The sequence below is a fragment of the Leuresthes tenuis genome, unplaced genomic scaffold (genome assembly GCF_036924035.1).
Source record: "Leuresthes tenuis unplaced genomic scaffold, fLeuTen1.0.hap1 SCAF_5, whole genome shotgun sequence".
Classification (NCBI taxonomy): domain Eukaryota; kingdom Metazoa; phylum Chordata; class Actinopteri; order Atheriniformes; family Atherinopsidae; genus Leuresthes; species Leuresthes tenuis.
The window spans coordinates 11,053,889-11,081,701 of record NW_027325359.1 but is presented as its reverse complement, the minus strand read 5'-3'; the positions used below and the strand labels follow the sequence as shown (position 1 = coordinate 11,081,701).

The window sequence follows — 27,813 nt, the reverse complement described above, 5'->3', positions numbered from 1 at the left end:
ACCTTGAGCTGCAAGGCGCAACCACTGACAAACAACTTAACACACTGCGGAATGTGGCTCTGCACTAAAACAGAGCAAGAACAGGTCTTAATGAACCACAAACAGCCGTCGGACTCCAGGGCGCCAGCACCTCATATAACAGTAACTATCATTATTATTATTATCATTCCGTCTTTTGCTTCATCATTTCTCTGATGTCTGTCTGTTGCCAAAACAACTGCTTGTTATCTGAGGAGTGATCAGCATGTGCTCGCAGAGGGTTTGCCCTGTTGAATTCCCACAACAGAATGCACATTAGGGTGAAGTGCTACAGGTGTGAGCATTCCTTTGCAGACCAAGGAGGGATGGAAAGATTGCCCTGTAGATGAGGGTAGGAAACCAGCTCAAGATTCTTGAGATAAGGATTACCAGGGAACCAAAGGTCATACAAACAGAGAAAAAAAAATATCCTCAACAATGTTTTCTCCTTCTACTTTATCCTTCTGTAACAACTCAAACACAACAGACATGCTGTTCTTTGTTATGACCTCTGACAAGGATAATCCAGGACCTTGTTACACCTCTTTAAGACTTAATTGCTACCTGTCACAGGATTGGAATCTTCACTCTTTTACAAGACCCATAATAACTGAAACCGTCAATCTTCTATGTGGTGTAACTCATCAACTTAAAAGGGTGGGTAAGTAATCCTGCAGATGAAAGATATGAGTGAAACTGTGTGAGTCAATGTAACTATGCAGCTTGTGTTTAAATTCTGGATTTTTGTGGGTGGTGCTACTCCACACAGTTTTGCCTTGAGCGAGGGAAGTTGGGGCAAAGCAAGTTGAAGCAGAGCGAAACCTCACAAAAGGTTACCAATTGTGTTCTCAGCTATCTTCCCCCAAGGCTAGCCTTGTGTCCTGGAAATAATGCTCATACTGTATATTACTAAACTATTTTCCCAATTGTGTTGATGTGTGGAGAACTGTCCACATTTTCAATGTGTTGCATTTACTATTGGCATACTAACCAACACAGCATTTAAACCTGACCCCTCCTAACCAATGCTGCAAGCAAGGGTGGCAGCCCTATATAGAAAAAGATTACAATCAGTCATAAATCAAAGTCGTAAATCAGTAAGAAAACATAATCAGTTACTATTAGATCTTTCACAGGGGCTGCGCTCTAAAATACAATTACTAATACACACACCTCTGCAAACCTTCACAGGTTGCAGCCTGAAAATGTTTCAAAAACAGAAAAATCAAACAATGGACAGCTGTATTGGGGGGTGTCTCTGTAGAGAAATACACCACTACACACTTCTAGTGGGTCAGAAGAAATTATGCAGAAGGATTACTTATGTAAATGTTTTTGTGGAAGTGTAGATGTGCGCAGCACTTATGAGTAGTTGATATCTTATATGGAGCAGACAACGAATCAGAAAGATTCAGAGAGAATTCATGAATGGGAGAGCCAAGTTAACCACTACTCAGACCAGGGCCACCAGAGGAGGTAATGTTCACCAAACTAAAACAACTCAAATCTAAAAAATGTTATGGCAATATATTGACTTTTACACCATGCGACTTTTGCATCAGTGTTACATGCCGTGCATTTTGCAACACACAGGTTCTGTGGTAAAGAAAATGTAGTGAAAAAGTAAATAACCATCCAAAGCATAAGCTATGCAGAGTAAAAATCCCAGCTCGGTTTCTCAGAAAATCATTGTTTCTGCTGATGAAGACAAAATCCTTCTTGTTTCTTTCTTTCTTTTATTGCCATCCAGTGCAACTTCAAAGTAATATATTTAAATAGTATGCGCGGTTTGTGTCTACAGCATGCTTTGTGTCTTTAGCCAAAAAGTCCAGGACTCAGCAACCAGTAATACAGCTAAAGGATATTTTGATGCAAGCCATGAACCTTCTTTAAACTCAATCACCTCGCTTTTCCTACCTAACCTTAACTAAATGGTTTGTAATGTGTAAAGCAACAAGCAAAAGCACAAGGAATCAGCAACTGGAGACAATTTAAAGTCAAGTTTTTAAGGCACAAGTGGTCAGGAAAGTGAGCTCAATCTGGTCTTTATCACGTGGCTCGACCCAACATGTAGAGCCATCCCCCATCTGTTTCACCCATTAAATGTAGCACAACAGTCAAAATGTGAGTATCTTATGAAAGGCTGTGTGACACGGCACTGTGCTGCTCTGCATTATTTTTGTGTTCAGTAGCATGAAAAAAACATGCAAAAGTCTGTTGACAAAAATCAATAGATCATGAAGTAAGATAATTCAGTTAAGGTCCAACTAATAGACTAATAGACTCTAAATCCTAATGATACTTTCAGCCATAAATGAACCTGCCACATCAACTCAGACCTGCTACAACTTGTTTATAAAGCAAACTGAAAATATGTCTTTTCTCAAAATAAATTTCAATATTCTTATTATATTTTGAAATTTTCTTGTTGTTAATTTATTTTGCTAATTGAGTTTACGCCTGACGTAAGAAATGTGCCATATTAATAAATTTGAATTGTCAAAATAACCATAAAACACACTCGTGCTTGCACTTCACAGGAGGAGTTTATCCAGAACAGATGAGCTCTTATTACAGAATTTACTCTTGAGTGACGATCGAGTAGAGTGCTCAGGAGGCAGGACATGACACAGAAATAAAGGGTGGAAATCACAGTATTTTGTATACAGCATGTCAGGAGCGATGGACACTTTTTGTGTTGACATTAATAGTGCATATATTTAGATGTATCTATAATACTGTAAGGTGAATGGGAATAAAACTAAGGACCAAAAGAAGAATGTGAATGTCTGAATGATTTCTATTACTTTCAATGACTGGAGTCAATCCGTAATTTTCTGCAGCTATCACAAGCTAGCTGTTTGGGTAAAACAGGAAATCTTTAGTCAAGGTTGTAGGCATTTGCGTTCCCACAGGCAGCCCAAATGGCTGCACTGCATGAGGGAAAAAGGCTTAAACATGGATATCAGATATTTGGGTTGTAAACAAATACACTCTCTGTGATCAATCAGCTTATATGCTCTTAAAATTTTGGCGACCAGTCACAATATTTACTTGACATATGATTACCATGGCAACGCAACTGTATAAAAGCATAATTTGTTGAGGGCAATGTTTACAAAGTTTGAAGGTAATGTCCCAGTTGTCAGTTGCTGTGTGCTTAACCGTTCCTGTGTTCACCAACAGAATGATGGTGAGGGGGAGGCTCACTGCATTTCAAAGGTGAGTGATTTATATGGCAGCTGTTCCCCAGTGTGCTGTTCTGAATGCCCGTCCCCCATGTTTAACAGCTGACAAACACATGCTTTTTCTGTCACATCACATTTATGTCCTCACACACAATTCTATTAGTGCAACCTCAACCATACAAGGATATAAAGAAGTTTTCTTTTTTTTTTTATGAGGCAGTTATCTTCGTCAATCAAGCAGAGCGATTACTTCAGCAATGCACTCACTCACATAACAATGCAGGCGTGAGTATGATAACAGTGATTTAAGGTGCAAACTTCCAACAGCTGAGCTTCTCAAGGACAAAACATTAAAACTGTTGTTTCAAAATCACAAACTTTATTTTAATATGACACATGCTTCTTAAATAAGAGAAGGCTCTCAAGTAGTTTTTATAGATGTTTGATATTTGAGATCTCTCCATTAACCCACAGCAGCACACTGGGAAGAGTGTAACCTTATTTCACGCTGGCTCTCAAATAGTGCCGAGAATTTGTGAGGCAGTTAGTAGCCATCATTAATAACGGTCTAGGCTGGTCTGACAGCTGCTGATTGGAATGAAGAGCTGTGCTACGGCAGACAGCTACAAATTTCACTGACAGCCAGGTCTCCATTACTGGGCGTCAGCTGCCAAAACAGCAGTAATCAGAGAGGGGGAGAAAAGAAAAAAACACTCTCTTGCCACGACACCTTCCTTTTTCATGTACTGTTAGAAAACAAACACACAAAACATGTATGCGCACATGTAGAATTTCTTTGCCCCACATATCACACTCAAAGAACTCCTGAGTATCTGTCAGCCTGTTTCTGGAGGCCATTATTAAAAGACAGATCCCTCTGGCTTTTATCACAATTTTTAATAGAAAACTCAGTATTGCTTTCACCTTCCATGTTTGGTGTGTCTGTATGTGTCATCATAGCAAAATGTAGACCTGGATACACCTACTAACAAACTTTGACTACTAACTTTGACAGCTGTCTGTTCGTCTTTCTATCTTTTTGTGGACAGATCCCAGTTGACATTGTATTCCATGATGGTACCACCTTGTAACTTTCATCTGGCAGCAAAAAAATTAAGTGCCAACGTACACCATTTAACAGGAGACTTGTTCCATATGATAATCTTTGTTAGGTTTAATTACTTAGAGTTCCAGCCTTTGGTTGCACATTTTGGTCACTTTTCAGGTGTAGTGTGGAATTGATATAGGAGGACCAAGGGACCCACGTCCCTTTCCCAAAAATTCTTTGAAATGTATACTGTTAAATATAAAAGTCGTGCTATGTAAATACGTTTCCAAGAACAATGAATGTCTGAAATAAGTCATAGTTGAATTATGTAATAGTCAAGTTAAAGAAGGTTTTCAATAGATAATGGTCATTTCTAGAATAAAAAGATGTATTTATTACCATAATCATTATCTCACTGGCTTATTTATTTATTTATTTATTGCATGATGAGGCAATTATTGTACTGATGTTCTACTTATGTGTACTCAGGTGACATGAAAGCAGCCGTAACTTGAGATGAAACAAAGCAATTTGCCAGCAAAAGCAGGGAGAATGAAGACTGTTAGCCAGCAAATATGAGGGTAAATTATGCTAATTTCTTTTGTCTGAGAATGTTTTATGTTCTGGGGAAAGCACACAGCTTACAAAGACTTCAAGGACGCACTTGTTTGATACCATTGAATGTATACAGAAAGCTTTATCTCCAGGACAACTTAACCGGGCATCTTCTACAGATGTATCGACCATGTTGCAAAATGCTGAATCTACCAGCAAAACATCTGTTTTTCCCAAAATATCTGCTTATAGCAATTACGTGGCAACACAGCATATCATTATGTTTAGATATTTATCTGACTCGGTTATGGTGAGGAACAGCTTGTGGTTTGTGGTGGAATAAATAAAAACTCAGCGCTGGCTTGATGCATATGGCATATTGTTTTCACTATATTCAACCAAACCCCAAAACTTTTGTTGCCTACATGTAACCACATGCCATACTTTAGACAAGATGTCAAACCTAGTCCTAGTGTCCACAAACCACCCCTATGCATGCATTTTCTTCACTGGAACAAATCTTACCACTGTATGTAATCTAGATTGCAGTTATGTTTCCTTCTTGACACGCTTAGCATAACAAATTTGTAGTATATAAAATCAGTCTATATGAGACAGTTTGTAAAATTATATTAAGTCGTGCTGCTCCCTTCTATCTAAATATGCATTTCTAAGAAGCACAACAGAACGGATCTAATAAATGTATGCAATACCACAGTGGGCTGCTGCAGGGAAACACAGTAATTTCAGTCTGCATAATTTTGTACAAGGATAAAATTATAGATGCTGGGCAACTTTCGATCCTCAGTGTTTTCACATGAAAAACAGTAAGGCTGAGATCTGCTAAAGATCTGCTATGTGTGGTCATAAGGGGTCATAAGGCTGAGATCTGCTAAAGATCTGCTATGTGTGGTCATAAGTGTATGCACATAAGTGTATGCACTTATGACCGCACAATTTTCTTAAGACTGCGGCCATTTATAATAATAAGAGGCAAAAATAGCATGAATATGGTCCTCAAACTCCTTGAACATGTAACTATGCTGGTATAAGTGAGGAGGGCAGGCACAGCATTTTTTCAGAGGGAGGAGTAAAAGTGAGAGTCTGTGGCCTTGAACAGTTTGATCCCTGTAATGACAGAGGGCTTTGGTATGGGTCAACATGTCAGCGCTCTGCTTCCACTGATCCCTGCTCCTCCTAACTGCAAAGCATGTAAACATGGCCACTCAAACACATACACACAGCTTGGGAAAATGTCTACGGGTGTGTCCTAACACTCCACCAGTGAATCTGTATCTTCTGATCCTGATCATTTTTATTAGCTGACAGATTTATAAAGTGAACAGCAAACACACTTCAGTGACATGTCAAATGTTGTTTTATGGATGTCCCCATTAGCTCATTGTTGGTTGTGGAAAAGTATTTGAGAAACTTAATTTTTAGCCAAAACTCTGTCAACCACAAAACAGATGTGGTGGTGCATTAAAATGAAACATTAATCAGACCTCCTCCCAGTGCTTCTCTACACATAAACTCCTGTGTGAATACATGGTTCACAGTGACACATAAGTAATGACTGATGTGTTATTTATTCCAGAAACACAGCTTCCTAAACCAACTGCAAAGATAACAAGCCTGTAATGCACATCAATCCCCTTGTATCACAGACAATACACATGAATGTGTGTGCATACATACTGCAAAGCTTTCATGGGAGGTGGCAGAAAACTGAGAAAGGGAGGCTTCATTTTATAGCCATCTCTTCCATGTCAGCTTACTCCAGCAGCAATAAAACACTCCATAATAAAAGGCGCTATCCCAGAGAGGCAGCAGGACTGCAGCTATGGATAATCCACCCAGCTCACACACAGCGTTTGCATTACTTCCTCCGGAATTCATTTTGCAGGTTTGCTTCAGCATTGGCTGTTTTTATTTAGCTGCTGGATCAACGTGAACAAAGCAATATTGTGGGCGAGCAAGCCAGTTAATTATCACCTACCATATAATCTAAACAAGACCTTTAGAAAAAAGACGCAATTAAATCACCTGATTAAAACTGATAAGAAAGAAAAGCTGTCAGCTTGTAAAATTAATATATGCATTATTGCTTCATGTACACAAGTTAGTACCATTACTCTAAAACATAACGGCAGACTATACCATATGCAGTACCATATACTGGACTGGTGTGTAACAAGCTTGGCTTTTGAAAAGACAAATGCCATAAACAACGCATAACTTGAAAGAATGTCCACATATTTCACTGACCACTCTTGCTGCCACTAAATTGTCAACTGCAGTTCACGACCCTAAATGTAAATCCATAATCAAGGTCACATGCAAGCACAAGCAGATGCTGGCATGTGCCACTGCCGTCCGTGCAAATTCAGACAATATTTATGACACAGGATGTCCCAGCTGGATCTGCTTCCTGTCTTGTGGCCCCCCTGAAGAAAGGCTGCCTGGAGCTAGTAGCACTTTTCTGGGACATCTGCTCCTCTCCTCTGGGAGTGATGCAGTACAGTCGCCCACAGCAAAGAGTCTTCAGCTCTGACAAAACAGCTTGTTGTCAGATATGTTGATACACTATTTAGGGCTACATCTACGCATTACTTTCATAGCTAATTATTTAACCCAGTCCTCTCACAATTATATAAAACCAAAGATTTCTCATTGCCTAGACATCTCTAAGCCTAATATATAGCACCAGTCAAAAGTTTGGACACATTTTTTAATTCAGAGTTATTGTTAGAGTAAGTGTGCCCAAATATGACACGTCATTATAGATTTTCAGCTGGTGTCACTCCAACCTTGTTAAATACTGCTTTATTAGGAATAAGCATTGTATTGAAAGGCTTTTCCTCAGGTATAACCATGATTTTTTTCCTCCCTAAGATTAGTGGTTTTGTTGCCTAACCTTAACCAACTGAATTTGATCTTGAATTTGAGTGTTGAGTGGATAAGCTGCACAGAATATGATGGAGCAGGTATAGAAAATGGATGAATTGATGGATAGAAATTATGATCACATTTGTTTTGTTGTTTTTAACTTCATATTTTGATCAGTGTAGTGGCAGAGCAATAAAGCAATAACTGTATTAACATTTCTGTTTATTTTCTGGGTTTGCTGATACCCAGTTTATCTGTGTTCAAAGGTAATGCTACAATTATCACATGGTATCGCCTCATGATTATCATTGGATGCCGACACCAACGTGCCGAGGTGCAGTTTACATCATATCTATATAAACTCACACCTTTGTTTTCTTTAAATATTAAATATCACCTCATCAACATACACAACATTTGTAAATCTTTGCAATCACTAGCATTTTAACATTTGAAAATGTGCTAAAAATGGTTCCAAATATGCTTAATTAACACTTTATATGTTGTATGTTAGAATAGTGTCAAACCTATTCTCATTGGTTACCTGGTAATTTAGACACGAATTTAGCTGCAGTCTTAATCTGAAAAATGTGAAAACAGAGAAAAATGCAGATTACAGTTGCTTGATTAATTCCAATAACAAAATTTTCAAGGTTTTTGTTTATCAATCAAGTAAAAGATAAATCACCAAGGAAATTAAAAACTTAATCGTGATAATCCCTCTCATTAACAATGCTCTTCAGGTCTACCCAGTAATAGTTTAGTATGAAAAAAGTGCAAAATAGTGTAATCATGAATTTGTTTGGCAAACAGACAATTGCATATCAAGCTTCTAAAAAAAAAAAAGGATAAATTATTTCACTAATTTTTGCAGCATTGTTTATTGTAACCGGTGAAAAGGGTTCACGGCTGCAGAACTGTCAGGTGTCATGTTGATTTACTGCAGGGAAATATCAAAGGATGGTGGATTATTTTTGCTGTTGTGACGGTAAAAGACGGTAGACGGCAGATGGTAAAAACATCTAATCATTTGTCACCTTGAGATAACCATCTTTTTATATCCTGATTTGTTTGGATTTGGAGGTCTCTGTATCAGATAGTGAAGGAAGGTGTGGCCTGAGGGAGTAGACTCTAACAAGGCAGCAGTCCTTATTTAACACAGCATGAAACTGCTGTTAGTCATAGCTCGCCATGACAGCAGCTCTCATTATCACTACCTGGATATGCATGGCATGGTTGTCAGAGTGAGGCAGGCTCTGGGGACAGTCGCACATGATTGCCACAAATCAGCCAAGAAATGGGATGTCTGATCACTCACCAAATCTGATAGAAACAGAAATCCAGCTTTGGCAGTTTGAGTTTATGGATGTTATGAATGGAAATGCAGGTGCCTCATTAAGTTGCCAGTTAAGAGGCAGAAATGTTTAGCTGAGTTTATTTTTCTGTCTTTCTGTTAAAGATGGATAAAAGTGTGATGATACAATGATGCCGACACGATAACACTGAAAGAAAGTAGCTTTTGATGGACAGTGTGCTTAATTTTGGCACCTTCCAGCCACTCAAATCAGACCAACCTCTCATCCCTGTGTCCTTATGTCAAGTGTTGATGGGCTGCCAGTTCCTCTCTATCAAACTGTTCTGTGTGCTGAGGGTTTCAGGACTGCAGGTGCAAAGCCTGTTTGCCCACTACAGGTGGGCCCAAGAGAGAGCGCTCACATCTCACTCTCCTCTTGGCTCATTAAAGCCTTCAGCTGTTTCTACCCCTCCTCCTCAAGACTCATGATCCTCACACCACACTGATCACGCCCATCAAGCTCTGATTTACAGTATTTACACCATCCTACTTACCCATTGTGGCTCTGGGGAATCTGCGGAATGCCCCTCCCCTCCCTTCCCTACCCTCAATGCAGCCAGCATCCTGCTAAACGTGAGCCAATCAGTGGTGGTGGGTGGAGTGCCAAGCCACAGAACACTTCTTCCTGTTGGCAGCTTTTCCTGTGGTGGCTCTGATCACAGCACAGTGTTAACAACACGTGACCTGGCCCCGCAGCCGACAGTAATTGAGGTTACATCCCAGGCAATACCTTGATGAATAATTAAAAGGGCAGAAACAGAACTCTGAGTGACTTAGCCAGCGCCCTGGGGTCTAATAACGTGTTTGGACTGTATTAGGTAATCTATCCACTGGTACCAGTTAGTGTCGCACACTCACACATAAGCACACAATTGGGCCCAGATGAAGGCAACAAAGCAGAATCAGTCATTGTCAGGACTGAGAGCTGGTTAAGGCTCTGCAGGAACAACATGAGGAATTATTGCAGGGCGACTGGTGGGCACTTATCCCGCCAGCAATGTGCGACTAATTTGAAAGTGGAGAAAAGATGAAGTCTGGTATTAAGCAGCATAATTATGATATGCTTTATGACAGAGAAATAAACATTGATGATACAGATTTTGTGTATAAATTGTATTACGTGTAACAGAAACAGGTTTGTGACCTTGGCAACATGGAAACCTGAGCGTGGAAACACAAGACCCATTTAGAAGTTGCCATTAAGGCTGCAAAGGTGATAAAGATGTACCGCCATACCAGCACTGGTCGTTAAAGCTACCAACGTCACTCAAAGGCTAACAGAGGTCATTCACACTATGCTAAAACATGACTTGTTTTATGGTCTGCAACCCAGAGTATAAGATTAGACATCAGCCCATTCAACTGAATATTTTCTGTGGTGGCATCTCTTGAGCCAAAACACAGTAACAGAGAAGGTGTGAGTCATTTAAAGCATTTAAAAAAATGAATGAACAAAAAAAGTCATATTACAGATCTATTGAATTTAAAGAGGCAAAAGATGACAAACCAAGGTGTCAACATGCAGTGTGATGAGAAAGTACAAAATAATTGCATTGCAGATGGCTTTATGCTGCAAGAACATGCTGAAGGATGCAATATTATACTCATTTAAAACCTGAATGAAAGACTTGTAAAGGGGCTAATGTATATGTATATATATGTACACCAAAACAAACTGCTGTTTAGATGTTCTGTGAGTGCAGCATTGAGAACGGCATGGCACTCTCCTCTGACAGGCCTCTGTGTGTCACAGTTTCTGTAGTAAGCAGAGGTGAGTTGGTAGTGCAGAATAATTAAGACCTCTGGGGATGTGACAGGGTCACCAGGAGGTATGCAACATAGCAAAGCTCCTCTTCTCAGCTGTTTCCTCTGTGAGCTGTCAGGGCCGTGGCGTATTTATAGCAGCACAGCACTCTACAGTTCTCTCCACCTCCCAGACAGATGTCACCTTCAAGCCTCTATTTCTGGGACTAAACAGAAAGCTTTCAGGAGCCTAACAAGCCACATACACAGACAATCAACAGAACAACAGGAGTCTGAGGACAACATCAACGTTGCCTCATTCATGCTGAATTCAGCAGTGGGGAAGGTAGCAATTCGCCTCTCCAATTGGACTCGGCTTCTTTACATAACAACTAGTCAGTTACAGTTATTCTGCAGCATGAGGACCCGAGGCTGTTGACACAATAGCACATTCGGTATGGAAGAAAATTTTACCGTCTTCCGTCTCGAGAGCAATATTTCAGCCAACACACAACAAAAAATTCATTCTTATTAATCTGTTTTGGTCTTGATGTTATTGTGCAAAAGTACGAGACTTCTAATTTGATTCCATCAATAAATGATATCTTTCAGTGCTCGCTAATCTTTGCGAAATGTAAACAAGAAAAAACGTGTCCTCATGGCAGACAACAAAAAGAAACAGTGGAATATCTGTCTTGTGTGTGTTTGTGTGTACGTAATGTGGCTGACTGTATGTCTGTGCCTCGGATAAGAAATGACTAGGGGCCTCTATAATGTAAGCCTGGATGACTGAATGTGTTGACATAGCTTTAATTCAGCTTGATACCAGACACCAGTAGTCTGTCTGAGCCTCTGTGCACAGGGGGTGTTAACCTCTCAGAGATTCTCAAAATACACAAACACCAAGCACGACTGGCCACGAGGGATTAAAATAACTTTTATGAGTGCCATGTTCATATACTGCCGTTTCTACACTTGCCTTCGGTCAGCAATATAACTTATTCAAACATAGCAAAGCACTGCTTTAATGATGAGTAAACATCCTGTTTAATGATCTATTAGACATGTTTTTGTAGATATGATTAGAATCACATTTACAACCGCTCTGCTCTGTATCTCAAAGAAGCTATAAAGCTCAATTACAGTGTACAAACACATAAACATCTTGTATGGGTAACAGATGCAATTTATGACTGCGGCTACAATTTGATCCTTTAACCTTAAACAGATTGCTAATGTGTCAGATTATCTGCCCAGTAGTGTGTTCTCAAGGCTAGGGTAACACAGCCTGAGCCTCTGGATGAAGTGTTGGTTACTCAATATGAGCGTGTCTTGCAGGTCATAAGCCTGTCGCTGCCAAAGTGGGTTTCTCTTACTGCCACAGTGGCGATAATCAGCTGATGCTGGCTGTCAGTCGACATGGCTTTGGGACAGACAGGGGACAGACTCAGAGGACACATGATAGCCTTGCTGACAAGTATCCCTAACCCCAGCTGCTCCGACAGCTCCTCTGTCATGTGGGAGGATGAGCGGTGGGGCACAGGATGAGAGAAAGGTGGCAACAGGGCCCTGCTGAGAAAGGGACAGGGAAAGAGTCTTAAGAGAGCACAAATTTCAGCACTCTGACATTGCTTCGCAGTCCTCCCCTCTCGCTAGGCCCTTACACTGGCCAGTTATAGTGCTTCACTAAAGTCCCAAAGGAGCTGGGCACAGGCTGGGCAACAGGCTTCAGTCGCCACAGCTCCCAAGTTAAGCCAACAATCAGGTGCTACATTGTTCAAGAGCATTAACTCAGATTAGACATCTATTGTGAAATGTCACAGTATCCTTCCATAAACGTATCTCCCCTTTCATGTGCTGTACCAGTGCATATATATATATATATATATATATATATATATATTCATACATACATACATACTATTGTGGCATAACCAAATGTAAACTTACAACATCTATCAAATGAAACATCATTAACATACCTAATGACTATTTTTTATGTAATGCAAATACAAATATTTACACTTTGAAAAACACCCTTTTTTTCAACAAACAACAAATCAGTACAAAATTGGTTAATGTAGACCAGATTATGATTGAAGCAAAAGATTTTAAAAAGATCACTATTGCACAGTAATGTGATGATGCCACCCTTTCTAAATGACTTGAAGCACACATTAAGCGTTCTCTCAGTGGCTTCTTGTTACTTATTGGCAGACACATGTGCCAATCCCTATATGTCTGACAAACAAATATTGGCTGATAAAACTCCTACCTGGATGACAGGTTTTACTCTCAGGCTCTATTTGTAGATTAAAATCGAGACATTTTTTGTACATTTTATGTAATGTTTACACATGAATGTTTGTAGTAGATAACATTGAAAATGCCTATTAACTTAAGTTATTGTATATTTATGAGTATAAATGATAGAAAGTAAAAAGGAAACAAGCGGCTCTGAAGTCCCCCCCCCCCCCCCCCCCCCCCCGATCTCAGCACTCAGGTGGCAGTTTTCATTTGGATTCAGCAAAAAGAGGTGTTGGATAATGTTCCCAGCTGTAAATAACCCTGCAGCATCTAAGATTTAAATATAGCATTGGGTCCTGCTGCTTTGAAAGCTATGCACTGCCTTGAAAAGTTCAGCCCCATTAATTAGTTTAAACTTAACCGTGGCCTCTTATAGACACAGTGTTGTGCACTTGCCTGCATGCTGACATGCTCAAATGATCCTACATCAACACATATGCGACATGCTCCATCCGGAGACCCTCAGTGCATGACGAGAAGAGGCTGCAAGAGCATGCTATCCCGGGGGGGGGGGGTCTTGACCCCTTCGACTTTGATTGGCAGGAAAATGGCTCAACCAGAATCTTCTTTCCATGGAATGTGCTCATGTCCGTCAGAGCAAAGAGCAGCTGGTAGGAGTAAAGACACAAGATCAAGTCAGCTTTAGGTGTTAGAATAAGATCCTCACATCTCTCCAGGCCTTTTAACAGCACACCAGACTATCTCATTTTAGACGCCCATTAGCAAACTATACACTTATTATTGCAATGCAGAGGGTGTTCCTGCCCATGAACAGGATACTTTATTCAGTACCAACTAATGCTGCGATGATACAGATAGACCTGCTGCTTTACGCGACCTCTTACATAAAATGTGTTTTCTTTAACGCATGTAATTGCAATCTTAATTTTTTTATGTTTACTATTAGCTTCATTTACACAGAGGACTGAAATACCTCTACTAGGCCCTTGTTCAGATTAAATTCAGTGGTTCTTCAAGGCTGCAGTGAGACACATACACTCACACATTCCCCCAGCTCCTGCAAATTGCAAGTGTTGACGTGTTGAGTGTTGATGTATGCATATCCTCCCTCTCACACAGCAGTTTAATAACAGCAAAGAGGCCTGACAAGCACTGCTCTCTAACTCTCGCTGCTTTAATTCTCCATTAGAATGAATTAACACCTACATTGTATATGATAAAAAAAAACATTCAAAGGTGGTTTAGCATAATTTCTTCATATTAACACCTCAGTTTTACCAGCCATATCATTTTACTCAGAAAGAGAAGTAATGTAAGTGCATTCATTCTGTGTTATGTGACCCGTTTATGAACAGACAACTGGCACAGCTCAGTAAGTCAAAGATATCTCGTTACAAATGATGATTGAAAAGAAATTATCTCATTGCTGAATATGAAAATTAAGTGGATAGATTATGAAATAGGATTGTATCGTTTTGATCAGACAATAAGTGGTTGCAGTCAGTGCCTCACGAACATTGGAAAAATAATTTTATCCTTAAATCTCCAAACTTTCCTATAACCCTAATCTATCACCTTCGTTATTCCGCGTGATTAATATGTGGCCTTAAATAACCCAGGCAGGCTTGATAAATCGAAAGGGGTGAGGTGTTGAGATCTGGCCCTACAGTGAATGTGCAGAGCCAGCAAACGCCTCACACTTCTGTGGCCACTGCCATCTGTCTCCCAGTGGGACTTGGTCCTCCACAGCGCCCCTCGTGACCATGCAACTACATCACTAACACATTTCTGACACATATAACACAGATGTCTTCCTACTACTGCATCCTGGAGACAGCTGAAACAGCAACATGATAGCTGATCAAAATTTTCTTAGCAGCATTGCAATGCAACATACTGTTTATATTCCATCTTACAAAAGGGCAAGAGGCCGGGTACACTAGTTCATCAAAGGGCTAGCAACAAGACAAGCAACCACGCAGGCTGATACTCGCTCCTTTGAGGCAAGAGTCTATGAAAAGTTATGCGAGACTGATAATTGATCACCAAAAAGCATTTAGTTTGAAATTTAAATTGAACATTACAAGTTGGATTAGTGTCTTCATTGAGTTTTGTACAGTTTTTGAGAGGAAAAATTAAAACATTGAGCACTACAAGGGATTTGAGCAGTCAAAGCATTTATTCGGAGTATCAAACTAGCTTGATAGGTCTATTATGGCGTCCTCAGAGCTCAGAGTCGGAAACGTCAGGTGAAGTGAATTCTGAAGCTGTATAAACTGTCACACAAATAATTGCAATTAAAATGTTACTGTTCATGACACTATCATAATATAATGCCACGTAAAAGTATTACACCTAAAGAATAAAAGCAACTGTCAACAGCAGACAAGGACAACAAGATTACATAAATATCAGGATGTCAGTTCTATCAGTATCTTTTTATTTTTATTTTGCAGTGTGATCCTGCTATATCAGTGTGATGAAAAGCTTCCCACTTTCTTCACTGCTGTCCCTCTCTTCTCCTTCCTACTGACTACATGGGGGCAGTTTAGAGCCATATCAGTGCAGGATGCTAATTGAATGCCATAAAAACAGTCAGCTCCATCAAAAAACAGAAAACCTAGTCGAAATATGATATTTCACCAAGATGGATGTTTTTACAGTACATTATGCTAAATAATCACTATCATCTTGAATAAGCATATTCATGATCACATAAGTAGTGTTCAAAGCCCAGTGTGTCAGTAGAAGATAGCAGTTTCTCCATTCATGACGTAATTAAAAAGAAAATGTGGAGGTCAACCTCTTAAGCGTTGCTTTAGCAATATGCTAAAAGTTGTTGTCATGCTGAAATGTGAACCATCTTCCCAAAATTGATCCTCCGATGGACTAAAACAGGTTTTCCCAGAGAGTTTTTCAGCATTTTGAACCCCTCTGAGCAATCTTTGAGGCCCAGATGATCAGAAACATGCCTGGAGCATGATGCTGCCACCACTGTACTTCACTGTGGGCATGGTGTTTTCGAAGTGATGACAAGTGTTGGGTTTGTGAACAGATCTCTAAAGAGCACTGCATGCAAGAAGGTCAGAGATTCTCACAGAGGTAGATGACTTTTACTGGAAGACTGGACGAGAAATCCAAGGAACTAAAAGATTTCTTCGGCTACATATAGTGTTTGAAAGTCGAGATGCTTGCTAATAGGGGTGTTAGTACTGCGGGATGCCCAAACAAGCTCTATATCTTTACTGTTATCTTGAAACTTCAAAAGATGTCATTAAAATACTAATCTTTCTCTAAAAACATTCTACAAATGTTTTTTGGAAATCAGGTTATCTTTAATCACTTTGTTATTCACAGCAACTGATATCTTGACAAGGTGCCCGAACATTTGAATGCCACTGTATATGATATGCAACATTACCTGACTCTGGCACGTTAGCAGTCCTACCCAATGACAGATGAGACAGAGGCAGTGAAGTCTAGCAGCCCCCTGTAGCAGACAGGTGGTACACATCAGGTTGAGTTGAACCTCTCCACTGCTGTCAAAGAACATGCAGCAAACTCCAGTAAACATGAACTAATGTTGTATGTCAGTCACTCTGAGGGTGAGATGAAAAATGCTTCCCTGAAACGTGTGTGAGGAGGTTTTTGAAAATAAAAAATTCAGATTGGTGGCGTGTAGAAATATTATCAAGTCCAATTCAGATTATTTTTATAGATTTTTTGTGTGTGTGTTTTGAACATTATTGATAGAAACTCTCCTGGGGGGTGTGGATTCTAAAACCAACATATTTATTTTCCAAAACCTCTTTATTGATGCTATCAGACACATGTAAGGAGAAAAGGTCAATGGTAACAGGCATTTTATCATCAATTCCTTACCGGAATTGAGTTTTGATTCCCAGTCCTATTGGAGTGTAAATCTTTATGTCTTTATGTGTGTTTGAATCCGTACACTGAATACATATTCATACATACAACTCAAGTTCAGTCCATATACTTTTCATTTAGGGTCAAGCAATAATGGTGGTTCAGGGTTGATATGTGAATGATTAACAAGTGAATGATTTTTGTATATATATGTTTGGATTTGATGTACATTTACAGTAAAAAAATACAGTAAATATAGTCAAATTCATTTAAACACCATTTTTTGTTTTATATGCATCATTCCATTTTAATCAAATCAGAGATTCTCACCAAATATTGTGAATGACACCAATTTAAAAATCCAAATTATTCATTAAGTTGGAACTAGATGAAAATCAAGTTGATAAACTTGGTTTTGACATGTTAATCACACAAAAAGTTGCTTGTTGGGACTTATATGTACTTCTTCTACAAAGCTCAGGTCAGTTTGGATGATTTCTTAAAACTATTATCTCTTTCATTGTTTTAATTGTTTTATGGTATGTACTACTCAACAGAGTAGTAACCACTATGAGAACTCTTAGATTTATCTCCACAGGAAGTCCCAACCCTGGGACTAGCAGTAGATTATGTGTGTTATTTGGGACCACTTTCCTAACCCATATGAAAACTTGAGCTCTCAATATTTTTTACTTTCTCTCTGCAGTTTGCACTATGGTTGTGTTTGCGCATAGATTTAAAAAACAAAACAAAACTATGAAGCAAATTTACTAAGATTTATTAATTACTGTCACTTTTATGATGCTGCTGAATTGTGAATAAGTGGAACTTAAAAGTGAGTCTCAAACGGTGATGTATTAGGTTAATAAATGGTGAAAGGACGTTAATGTACACTTTTACTCTTTTTCCAGACAACAGTATTCTATTTCCACAGAGCGGATTTTGACCGTGTATATTATGAACGTGGTGAATAAATGTCAGAGAATGCAATCTTGTGGTCCTGGAATGAGCAAACATAATTATCTTAGGAAATACAATGATTCACCTTTTTTCTGGAAAGTGTATGTGAGTTAACTGCCTGTGAGGTGAGAGCTCATTCACAACACATGTTTCTGTTCCCTTTGGCACGTCTTTTTTTCTAAGCAGGAAAAAAATTCGCTGTAGTGGCCTTTTCTAAAAACGTGCACAACAAGTGTTGATAGAAACATGACGCTAAACAAGAAATTTATTTCACACTTTAGTAGTTGCATAGACAACATTCTTAACTGGATGTGTATGTCATTACTTTGTGTAAATACCATATCAATTTGCAACTGTTCCAAACCCATATTCTAAGGCAGTAATCAATTCCTCAGTCATTTTAACAGAACTGACTCTTGTTATTTCAAGTATTTGCACTTCCTTTTTATTTCTGACATTTTGAAACTATAGGCCATACAGCAAGAGATTTGTGTTTCTGAGTTTATTGAAACTCTTTGGCTACACTACCATATATTTATCCTCTATGTCTTTATCATGTCTTATAAATGACAAACCCGCGTAGAAAGTAAAAATTCAAGGCCCACATTATAGTGCTGATGTACTTGGATAAACCAGAAAAAGTCTCCCAAATTTAATAAATGTCATAGAACAAAACGACCAAGCACAGAATCATGGATAAGGTTTATAAGGGACACAAATTTGACAAGTGTAGCTTGTTTCATAACAGACTTAAACCTCTCCATATTATTTTAGTGCTACATTTCCAACCCATCTCAGAATGACTCCACTACTGACCTAATGATATCATAAACATTGCAGTTTAATGTGGCTATTAATACGAGTGGAGCTCCTCCAGCCTGCCTTATTAATTACACACTGATGTAATTTGACAGTGCTGCTCCTGGGCTGGCCGGCAGCAGCAGCAGTATGTTATTACCACTGCCTTTCATATTTCAAGACAGTAAACACGAACTAATATAATGCAGTGAGACCTCCTCTCTCTCTCTCTCTCTCTCTCTCAAGTTGCCATTTTGTCTTCTCCACATAACTAGCCAACACCAATTAGTACATGGACTTGAAGAACAGAATCACACATCAGAAAACAGCCCAGATATCACATATATAAACTAGTGATTTATGAGTAATACAAGTGATGCTATGCTATTTTTACTCACTGAGTGCCTGTGCTGATGCATAATATAGATCCCTTGTAAAGTACTCGATCTCTGGTTTTATTTGGATTACAAACATGGCGGGAGCATACTGATGACAGCTTGTGATAGCAAACAAATATATATGGAATATATTATAGTCTTATAATGGTGCACTCTTTCCTTTCGAACCTCTCACTGCCACTGTCCTGTCATTACTAAGTTATATTGGTCTGCCTTATTTTCTGCTGCAGGGGGGAGGGTAGGAAGTGAGAGGAACATTCTGTTAATTGGACATCGAGTGAGCCTAACAATAAGCTACGCATGGTGAGATTTGCTTCGGAGAGCTGGGGTAAGGATTTGGAAGAAGAGGAGTTATAATTGGCCCTAAGATGAGGAGCTCAAGCCAGCTGTACACGTTCGAACTGTGACAGCAGACTATTCCCCTCATCTCTGTGAAAATGAGCTCAAGATTCACAGCCTCAGGAGACATAATACATGTCACAGCCTACAATAATGGTTAATTTGAAATCATGTAGCACTCCTCTCTCTTGCCGTCTCCCTCGTCTCTCTTTTTCTATTCCACTTCCTCTCCTCAGCTCTCACTTTCTCCCTGAAATAACCCATTCATCCTAAAAATGGTTTTCATCGTTTTTTGCCTCCACCCCAAGCCCACCCCCGTACGCCATTAGCCCCATCCCTCTATGCTCTAATGACCAAATGCATTTCCTAGATTTTCTCTGTAGCAGCCCTTATTATCCTGAAGCTAATGTTTTAAATTCAATTGCAACAATCCATATCCAGGCCAATTTACTGTCTCCTTTTCAAAGGCGGCCCTCCCAACACAAGCTTTAGAAAGCACGTCTGTGGAGTGAAGATAAAAGTGGCTGGCTCTCCATATATACAAGCATCCAATCCCTAAACAACACCACATTTGTTGGTAATATATTCACACAGTGTCTTAACAATACACAACCACTTCCTCCTCCACATTTATAAAACACTGAAGCAAATGTGCTCAAAACATGCATGCAGATCCTGATGCATTCATAAATGTGCTCATACGCCCTCGTACAGTATACATACACACTCACATGACCTGCACTGCTCTCGTCTAGCTGTAGGCAAACTGTAGCAGTGGCTATTAATGTTTCACAACATTGTGTATCTGTGTCTCGGTTTCTCTCTTTTTTTTTTTGAAGGGCATTCTGCCAGAGGGAAAGTGTGGGAGGGGTTTGGTGGAGGGTTGGGTGTTCAGACACAGACAATATTTCCCCCATCTCCCGTGCTTCAATGCTTCAGTGCTCGCCAGACTCAATCACATGTGTGGTGTGCTTTCATGAATTAATAACGGGCACTTTGGAGGCCTGGCAGGAACATGGTGACCACACGCTGATGGAAGTTTAATGAGCAGCACGGGGACCACGCTGCCATGGCACCGGCAGGTCTCTCAGCGCACTAGGCCATGTCCCCGGCCCTCCCCATAGAGCCACGGTGTTTGGGCTCTCATTACCTAGATAAATATATCTGCCCTCTGGATCAGCCCGCAGGCCCTGTTTCCTCCTCCTCCCCCCCAAGAGATGCTATCATAGCCCTGATTACACTGCCCTGCCCTTGGGACAAAGGCTAGCCTGGAATCACAAGAACACAAACATCAGTCTCAATTCACTCTTCTGCTAAACATCAGACCCTTACACAGCAGCCGTTCAGCCACAACTCTGACTTGAGTGAGAAAAAACTATGACCGGAGTGAGTTTCAATTGTGTTTCCAGTTGCAAATGATCTAAATCGGGTCACATTTGGATTCAAGCAATAGCACAGGGTAATTACCGAGGTCAGTAGCTAAAAGTGCACCTTCCCTCCTTCCTCCTCTTTCTGAATGTTTATCTCCCTCCTGCTCACTATCCAGGCTCTCAGGGGACAGCCCACTGATGAGTCTCTGAGATGCAACGCGCTCATTGATTTAGGGCCCATCACAGGCATTGATTTGAAATGGCTGAGAGATCCTGGCGCATAGCATCCTGCTTGTCCTAATGACAAGATCAAATGCATCACACCTCCTGGACTGGCCAGCCCAATACTAACTACATTCCAAAAAAAAAAAATCACACCAATTCCCTTTTACTCTCCTAAATTTGTTATTTATGGCTTTAACCCAATTATGGCAATGTGACTGTTAATTTAGCATGGGATGAAGATAAATATTGTATTTACTCCTACACTAAATTGAAAGATGAATAGAAAGGAATAATGACATATATGATCAATGCTGTTTGTTTTGTTATTTGTGTGTTTTTTAACGAGATTATGAAAAAACTACCAAGCCATATTTAAGAAAAAAAGTGGCAACATTGAGTATGGGCCAAAGAAAAAAAATTGACACAGATCAGGATCACTTTTGTTGAGATGTCAAAATATGATATTGGTCTTAGTGGAGAATACACAGGACACACTTCAGACTTTAATCTTATGGCTTCATATCTGAATGATCACCACACACCAATGCATGTCAAATAGATAATGAAGAGAATATTGTTAAATTCGTAGATAAGGGTAAAAAATGTTATAAAGGTGACCTAATTCAAGCAAAAGCTGCAGGTGTGAGTGCAACTAAGAGAAGAATGTCTTCAAAAGCACCAACATGAGAAAATAAATTCACTTGAAGCACATTCACATTTCGTGACATGTTTAATTATGAAACTCTGATCTCATACATTATATATAACTTGATGTATGGCCCAATCTCACAAGTATGTTCACATGCTCTCTCCATCAGTTATTAGTGTCTAAATTAAGCTGTGAGGAACAATAATGTAAATGTGAACTAATTACTAATCACGGAATGTTATCGCTTTAACAGGTAATGCCAACAATGTTACAGATCTCATGCATAAAGTTCCACAGTTAGTCTTCATGCTTCTTAGAGCTTTTTTTGTTCAATTTACAATAATAATTGATAAAGGACATAGCAAATCTTCACATTGCTGGAACATTGAGACTTATCGAATCCCTTTATCACTTTACTAACTGATATGGCCTGTAAAAATGAGCTCCAACTCAACCACACTTCTCTTTCACAATAATCAATTAAAAATAATGGAAAAAAATTCAAGCCGCGGAAGCAGCATTGTCCTTTTTCTATTTCTTGTACAAACCTGTTAATGGTATTTCGCACAATGCAGCTTCCACTTGTTTGGTGTTTGAATATTCTGGGGTGTTTAGCTAAAAGCACCTCACCTCAAGCGCAGCTGAGTAACAGGCAACTCTTTTAACTCCCTCTCTACCTCCAGATTTTGCTCAGCATTCTGACACTGACTTAAATCACACCACATGAGGTTGTTTACTGGAACCTCAAAGGATTTTACACAATTTGTTGACACAAGTGACAAAACTCCCCAGTAACCAAACTTACGATACGGTTATATTTAGATTCCTCTTAACAGTAACGCTTATTACGAATCAATTGCTTATAATAACTTTTAACACAGACAGAAGCCATTTATCATGAAGACTTTAAGCGCCTTTGGTACACGTATGTACCATTTTGGACTTTTGCTTATTTTGACTCCTTTTATACTCATGTAAGGCATCTGGATACATCTTTTACAACTGCTCAAAACGGGACATACACATTAATATATCACAGTGGTCTGTTGGTGCCATTTGTATTCAAAGAGTAACCGATGGCTTTAGCCGGAAATGTAATATGCACTTGTAATGAAATGGAAGAGCCTCCTTGAATTCCCCAGTGTGGAGAGGTCTCTTCGTTTTCTTGCCTCTTGCACCTCTTGCTCTCATGTTTATATAACAGTATAGTCTCAATCATTCTCTCCAGCTGGTTGAAGGTTACCAGGGGCAAGAGGGTAACAAATGGGCTCTGCGCACCATCTGAGAGCTAGCAAGCTGAAGGCTGGATAATGGCCTGTCATAATGGACAATATAGGCAGAGCCCTCCTGAGACCAGGATACCAAAGAACAAGTAGGCTGAATTATTCATGGTTACCATGGCGGCCCGCACAGCTGCATTACATTAGGCTCTTCATTAGCCGTGCCGTATTCTACAAAAAGCTTGAAACTAAAATATGACCAATATCTCCCATTGAGAGAAGACATTATCATAAGCTCTCAAGGGGGTTTATTCCTGCTTAAATGTGCCTGAGTGCTGACCTTCCTCACCACAGTAATAATGTGGTGGGGATTAAAATGTGATTCCATCCACGACAAGAGCTTCTCATGCTTATTCTAATGATGGCTGCACTGTGACAGCTTGGGTACGTCTGACACTGCAGTCATTTCTCACTAATAAGACACTTAACACAGGCCCTCTTGCTCCTCTCCTCTCTTGAATATTGCAATGAGGTAGACACAAGTAGCTGAGGGAAAATTGCACTCTGGGCTATATTTGATTTCCACCTATATGTACAAATCTACCGCTCAGCTGACATTTCGAAGATAATATGTCAAGTTGTATGCCACTTTCTACAGTATAAAAGTTTGCATACTTGAGATAAGGTAGTTTATTTTAAGCCCTGTGCAGTAAATTGTGCCAACATTTGGTTTACACATCCCGAAATGTCACGTTTTCAGCTGAACGCCTGATCTTTGCTCAGTTGTTGTCACGTGAAAACATTAAGACTTGTCGCTGTTGCAACCTAAATGAATTGTGTCTCACAGCTGAGACAACAGTGTCAGTGACAGGTGGAGAGCTCATGTAACTTTGGGCCAAGACTACCAATTTAGCAAGTTGTCTTTCAAAACATACAGAAATGTATTTTTTATGGCTACATACGGCTATTACTGTTACTATTGCTGCTTTGTGATCATTTTGTTTTTGTTTGGAGAAAAAAAAACAATGCTGCAGTAAAACTCATGTGGCCAACTATAAACAGAATTCTTAATCTCAGTAAATGCTTACTAAATCACACTGCATGATCATCTTTTTATACTGCCCTCCCCACATTTTTTGCTCTGAAATAAAAGCTTCCTTAATCCACTCAGTCCAAAATGCATTGGTGAACGCCACTCACTAAAGCCAGAGGATTTCCTGTAATACTCAACAGAACTGCTGTATTTCGCCATAACTTTTTGTAGTCTCAGCCACTGGAAAAAACTTTTCAGATGTTAAAAGACTCAGCTGTTGGATAGGTAATGAGTTTTCAGATTTTTTTGGATGGAGCATCTAATTAAAACGTGTGAATAAGTGCCATCCTGGCTTTCACACCTGACACCCTTGCTATGCCCGTGAACATCCCACTACTACTAATTGTCAGTTGCTAACTGTCACTTCACCTCAGTTAACAACTTTGTTGGTAGTTATAAAGACTTTTCCAACTCTGTTACTGACTCTGTTTTTTACATCTTGAAATGTATTATTAAACAGTAGTACACCTTGAAAGTAGGCTGTTTCTTTCCCACAGTGGGCACACTTGCCTCTGCCTGTGCTGCATGCAGTCTTTTGGAACGAGTAGCCGCACCGGGTGGCTTTTTGCACATGCAGTGATGTTCTTGTGGTCACTTAGACAGAGGCTGTGCAGTGTGTGAGATAAAAAAAAGAAGTAGGAAGACATCCTAATTCATTAACTTGTTGGGTTTGCATCTAAATACAACCAAGGTAATGTCAGGTCGGAAAGGAAGATATACTCTTCTGTTGCATCCAGTCTTAGAGAGTTAAATGCATATGCAACAGGTCCAGCACTAATATTTTACATTGGTACACCTCAACAAGCTTTCAGCCCCAGTATCTCTTCACACATACCGAACAAATTTCAGTCCTGCGGTGGAGTCAGAGAGAAATATCAAGAAATTCAGTGACATTTGTAGACTTTAGCATCTAAGAACATGGAAGTTTGAAGTCTGCACAAACTCTTGCACCTGCCCACCTACTTCATGTTGATGTGTTTTATTAACCTGACAAAGCAACTGAAGCCAAGAGCCTTATCATGCACATCACTTTTTGCAATATTACTTATATTATGGTCATTTGACATTGCAATACTTTTTATATCACGCCACTTCTTTATCCTCAGGACTTGTTTTTGCACATTGTCTGTTTGCAGGTTGGTTATTTTCTTGTTTATTGTGTAGGTTATAGATAGTACTTTCTGGTTTTTTTTGTGTTCCTGCCCTTTTTACTTTAATTCTGTAGTGTATACTACACTTTCTTTTATGCTGCTGTAACAAGTAAATTTCCCCGTGTGGGATGAATAAAGTATAAATCTAATCTAATCTAATCTAGAAACATAAAAAAAACTCATTTAAGCAGGAAATGTTACATGCAAACATACCCCTGACCTTACACTTATACATTTGATAAGCTCTGTCATAAATTCAACATGTTAAAATGTTAAGCAAATTTCTTACAAATGAGGTGTAGGTAAAATATCTTATCGAGGGAAAGCTCATGGGAGCTGCCTCCACCTCCCAGCTGTTAAAACAAGTAAGAGATTAATATCTGCTATGCCCCTTTTCCAGCCATTGACTCTGACTCACACAGTCTATCATTTATTCATTGGGAGCAGACTGTCAGAGCAAAAGGGCTCATGTTGGTCACTCTGGCTCTATGCCTGCAGCTCAGGGTTGTATGACCTGAGGAGTCAAAGTGACCTATTGGGTGGCTCCAAATCACCACGAGCATCTAATTTTACAGATATTTGATAGCAAAAATGTACACATACATATTTGTCTGTGTAAAAGTACGCTCACATGCTACATGAAGTTATGCAAGCTTAAACACAGCTTCTATCCACATATATATTTACACTCTCACATACACACACACACACGCATCAGAGACTAACTTTCAGGGGAATCAAAATGATTAGAACTGCTGTAACGTGAGCGGATATTAAAAAGTCAATACATCATCATTATAAGTGAAGATTGTTCCCACGAAGTGAAGATACTGATCTATTCATGTACTTACTGGTCATCGAACCAACCAGTAATTTTCTGCCAAAGTAATCTTTAAGATTTAAGGCTTCCACGCTGAAATGATGCAGTATGATATAAGTTAATAAAAGAAAAGATACTGCAACCATGTAGAAATATTGGAACCTGGCATTTATGTGGATGTCACTGACATGTCCTACCAACCTTAAAGGGGACATATTATGCCCCACCCACTTTATTTTTCTTTGTGTGTTGGTAATATACACCCATATAATTGCTCTGAAGCACAGATAGAGCTATGCTTTTCATAATATGTCCAGTTGTTTAACAATATTGCAGACCAAACGCACCATTTCGTGGCAGCTGCACTTCCTGACATCTGCAGCCGCATAAGACAATGTGCCTCAACACAGTGAAAAAACTGCAAGAATTGGCTAAATGAACAGATTTTAGTACCTGAGGTAAATACCCTGCCTCAAAACTAGCCAGATACCAGTTTTATAGAGCATCCACAAAGACTCAGCGTTCAAGCAGCTCTATTGCTTATGAATGTTCATTCTATTAGAACAGAAAAAGCCAAGGTAAAACGACACAAAAGAACGATGGCTCCATTTAGTGTAAGCGTCCTAGAAAGCCAAGAACGATTATGAGCTCGGCTCTGAAAATGGCAAAAGATGAGATGCAGCTATTACTGCTGTTAAGCACACCTGTTCTTTCCTTGTTGTAACAGAAGGTGAATAACGTCAGCTTTTTGCAGAGCACACATGTACTATATTGCTTTACATTTTTACCTGTTATTAAGATTTTTAATTACACTGGAGCATCACCTGCTCCAAAATGCCTAAATGTAATGCAGTAGGAAAATCTGTCCTCCACTCAAATATTACATGTTTGTAGAGGCATTGCAAGGTGATTTAAATTTAAAGTCATTTAAAAATCCCCCCCTGGCTGCACGGTGGTGTGGTGGTTAGCACCGTCACCTCACAGCAAGAGGGTTCCAGGTTCAATCCCTGCCTGGGGCCTTTCTGTGTGGAGTTTGCATGTTCTCCCCGTGTATGTGTGGGTTCTCTCCAGGTACTCTGGCTTCCTCCCACCATCCAAAAAACATGCATGTCAGGTTAATTGGTGACTCCAAATTGTCCGTAGGAGTGAGTGTGAGCGTGCATGGTTGTTTGTCTCGTTTGTCTCTATGTGGCCCTGCGATGGACTGGCGACCTGTCCAGGGTGTACCCGCCTTTCGCCCAATGACTGCTGGGATAGGCTCCAGCCCACCCGCTACCCGATTAACGGACTGTCGGTATAGAAAATGGATGGATTAAAAATCCCTCTATCAGCCTATAGAAAAGAGTAGTGATATATTTTGTTATGCAGAACAATCAATTGGTTTATTTGACCTTCAATGATGGGAAATCTGAAGCGTAAAGGAAAAACTGAACAGGAAAACAGGCCATGGCCACTTATGTCGTCTTTAAAAGGCAAAGAGCAAAAAAATCTGGAGTTGTCTGATCACATGATGCTCTCTGCAAAGAGATTGTGGACTTCACTAACCTTTGTGACACGCCGACTTTTTCTTAGAAACAGTATATTATTTAATTGGATATTATTCAGAGGTAATCCAAACGCAGACCAAGTCATAAGAGGGACCCAGCAGATTTATATTTGCTTGATCCTTTGAATTTGTGTACGCCATGTGATTCAGCAATGCACTGGAGCAAAACCCAATCACTTGAAAAGAAAAAAAAGCCTTGTATAATATTTATAATCCCTTTTGAACTGTAAACTCCATCTGTAGTTTAAAGTGATGACTCATTCAAAGTAGAAACTTAATCCTTTTTTTACGCAGCTTAGTCCTGAAACCGA

At 39.6% G+C, this 27,813-nt stretch overlaps 1 protein-coding gene across 1 annotated transcript in view; it reads left to right on the top strand.

Moving 5' to 3' along the window:
• Positions 1–9,481, top strand: part of kif23 (kinesin family member 23) — a 36,291-nt gene extending 26,810 nt beyond the window's left edge. The window contains exons 28-30 of the mRNA XM_072385135.1: positions 3,205–3,240; positions 7,200–7,377; positions 9,300–9,481. Of these exons, the coding sequence (XP_072241236.1) occupies positions 3,205–3,240; positions 7,200–7,377; positions 9,300–9,481 (396 nt within the window). The remainder of the gene's footprint in view (positions 1–3,204; positions 3,241–7,199; positions 7,378–9,299) is intronic.
• Positions 9,482–27,813: the final 18,332 nt, after the last annotated feature.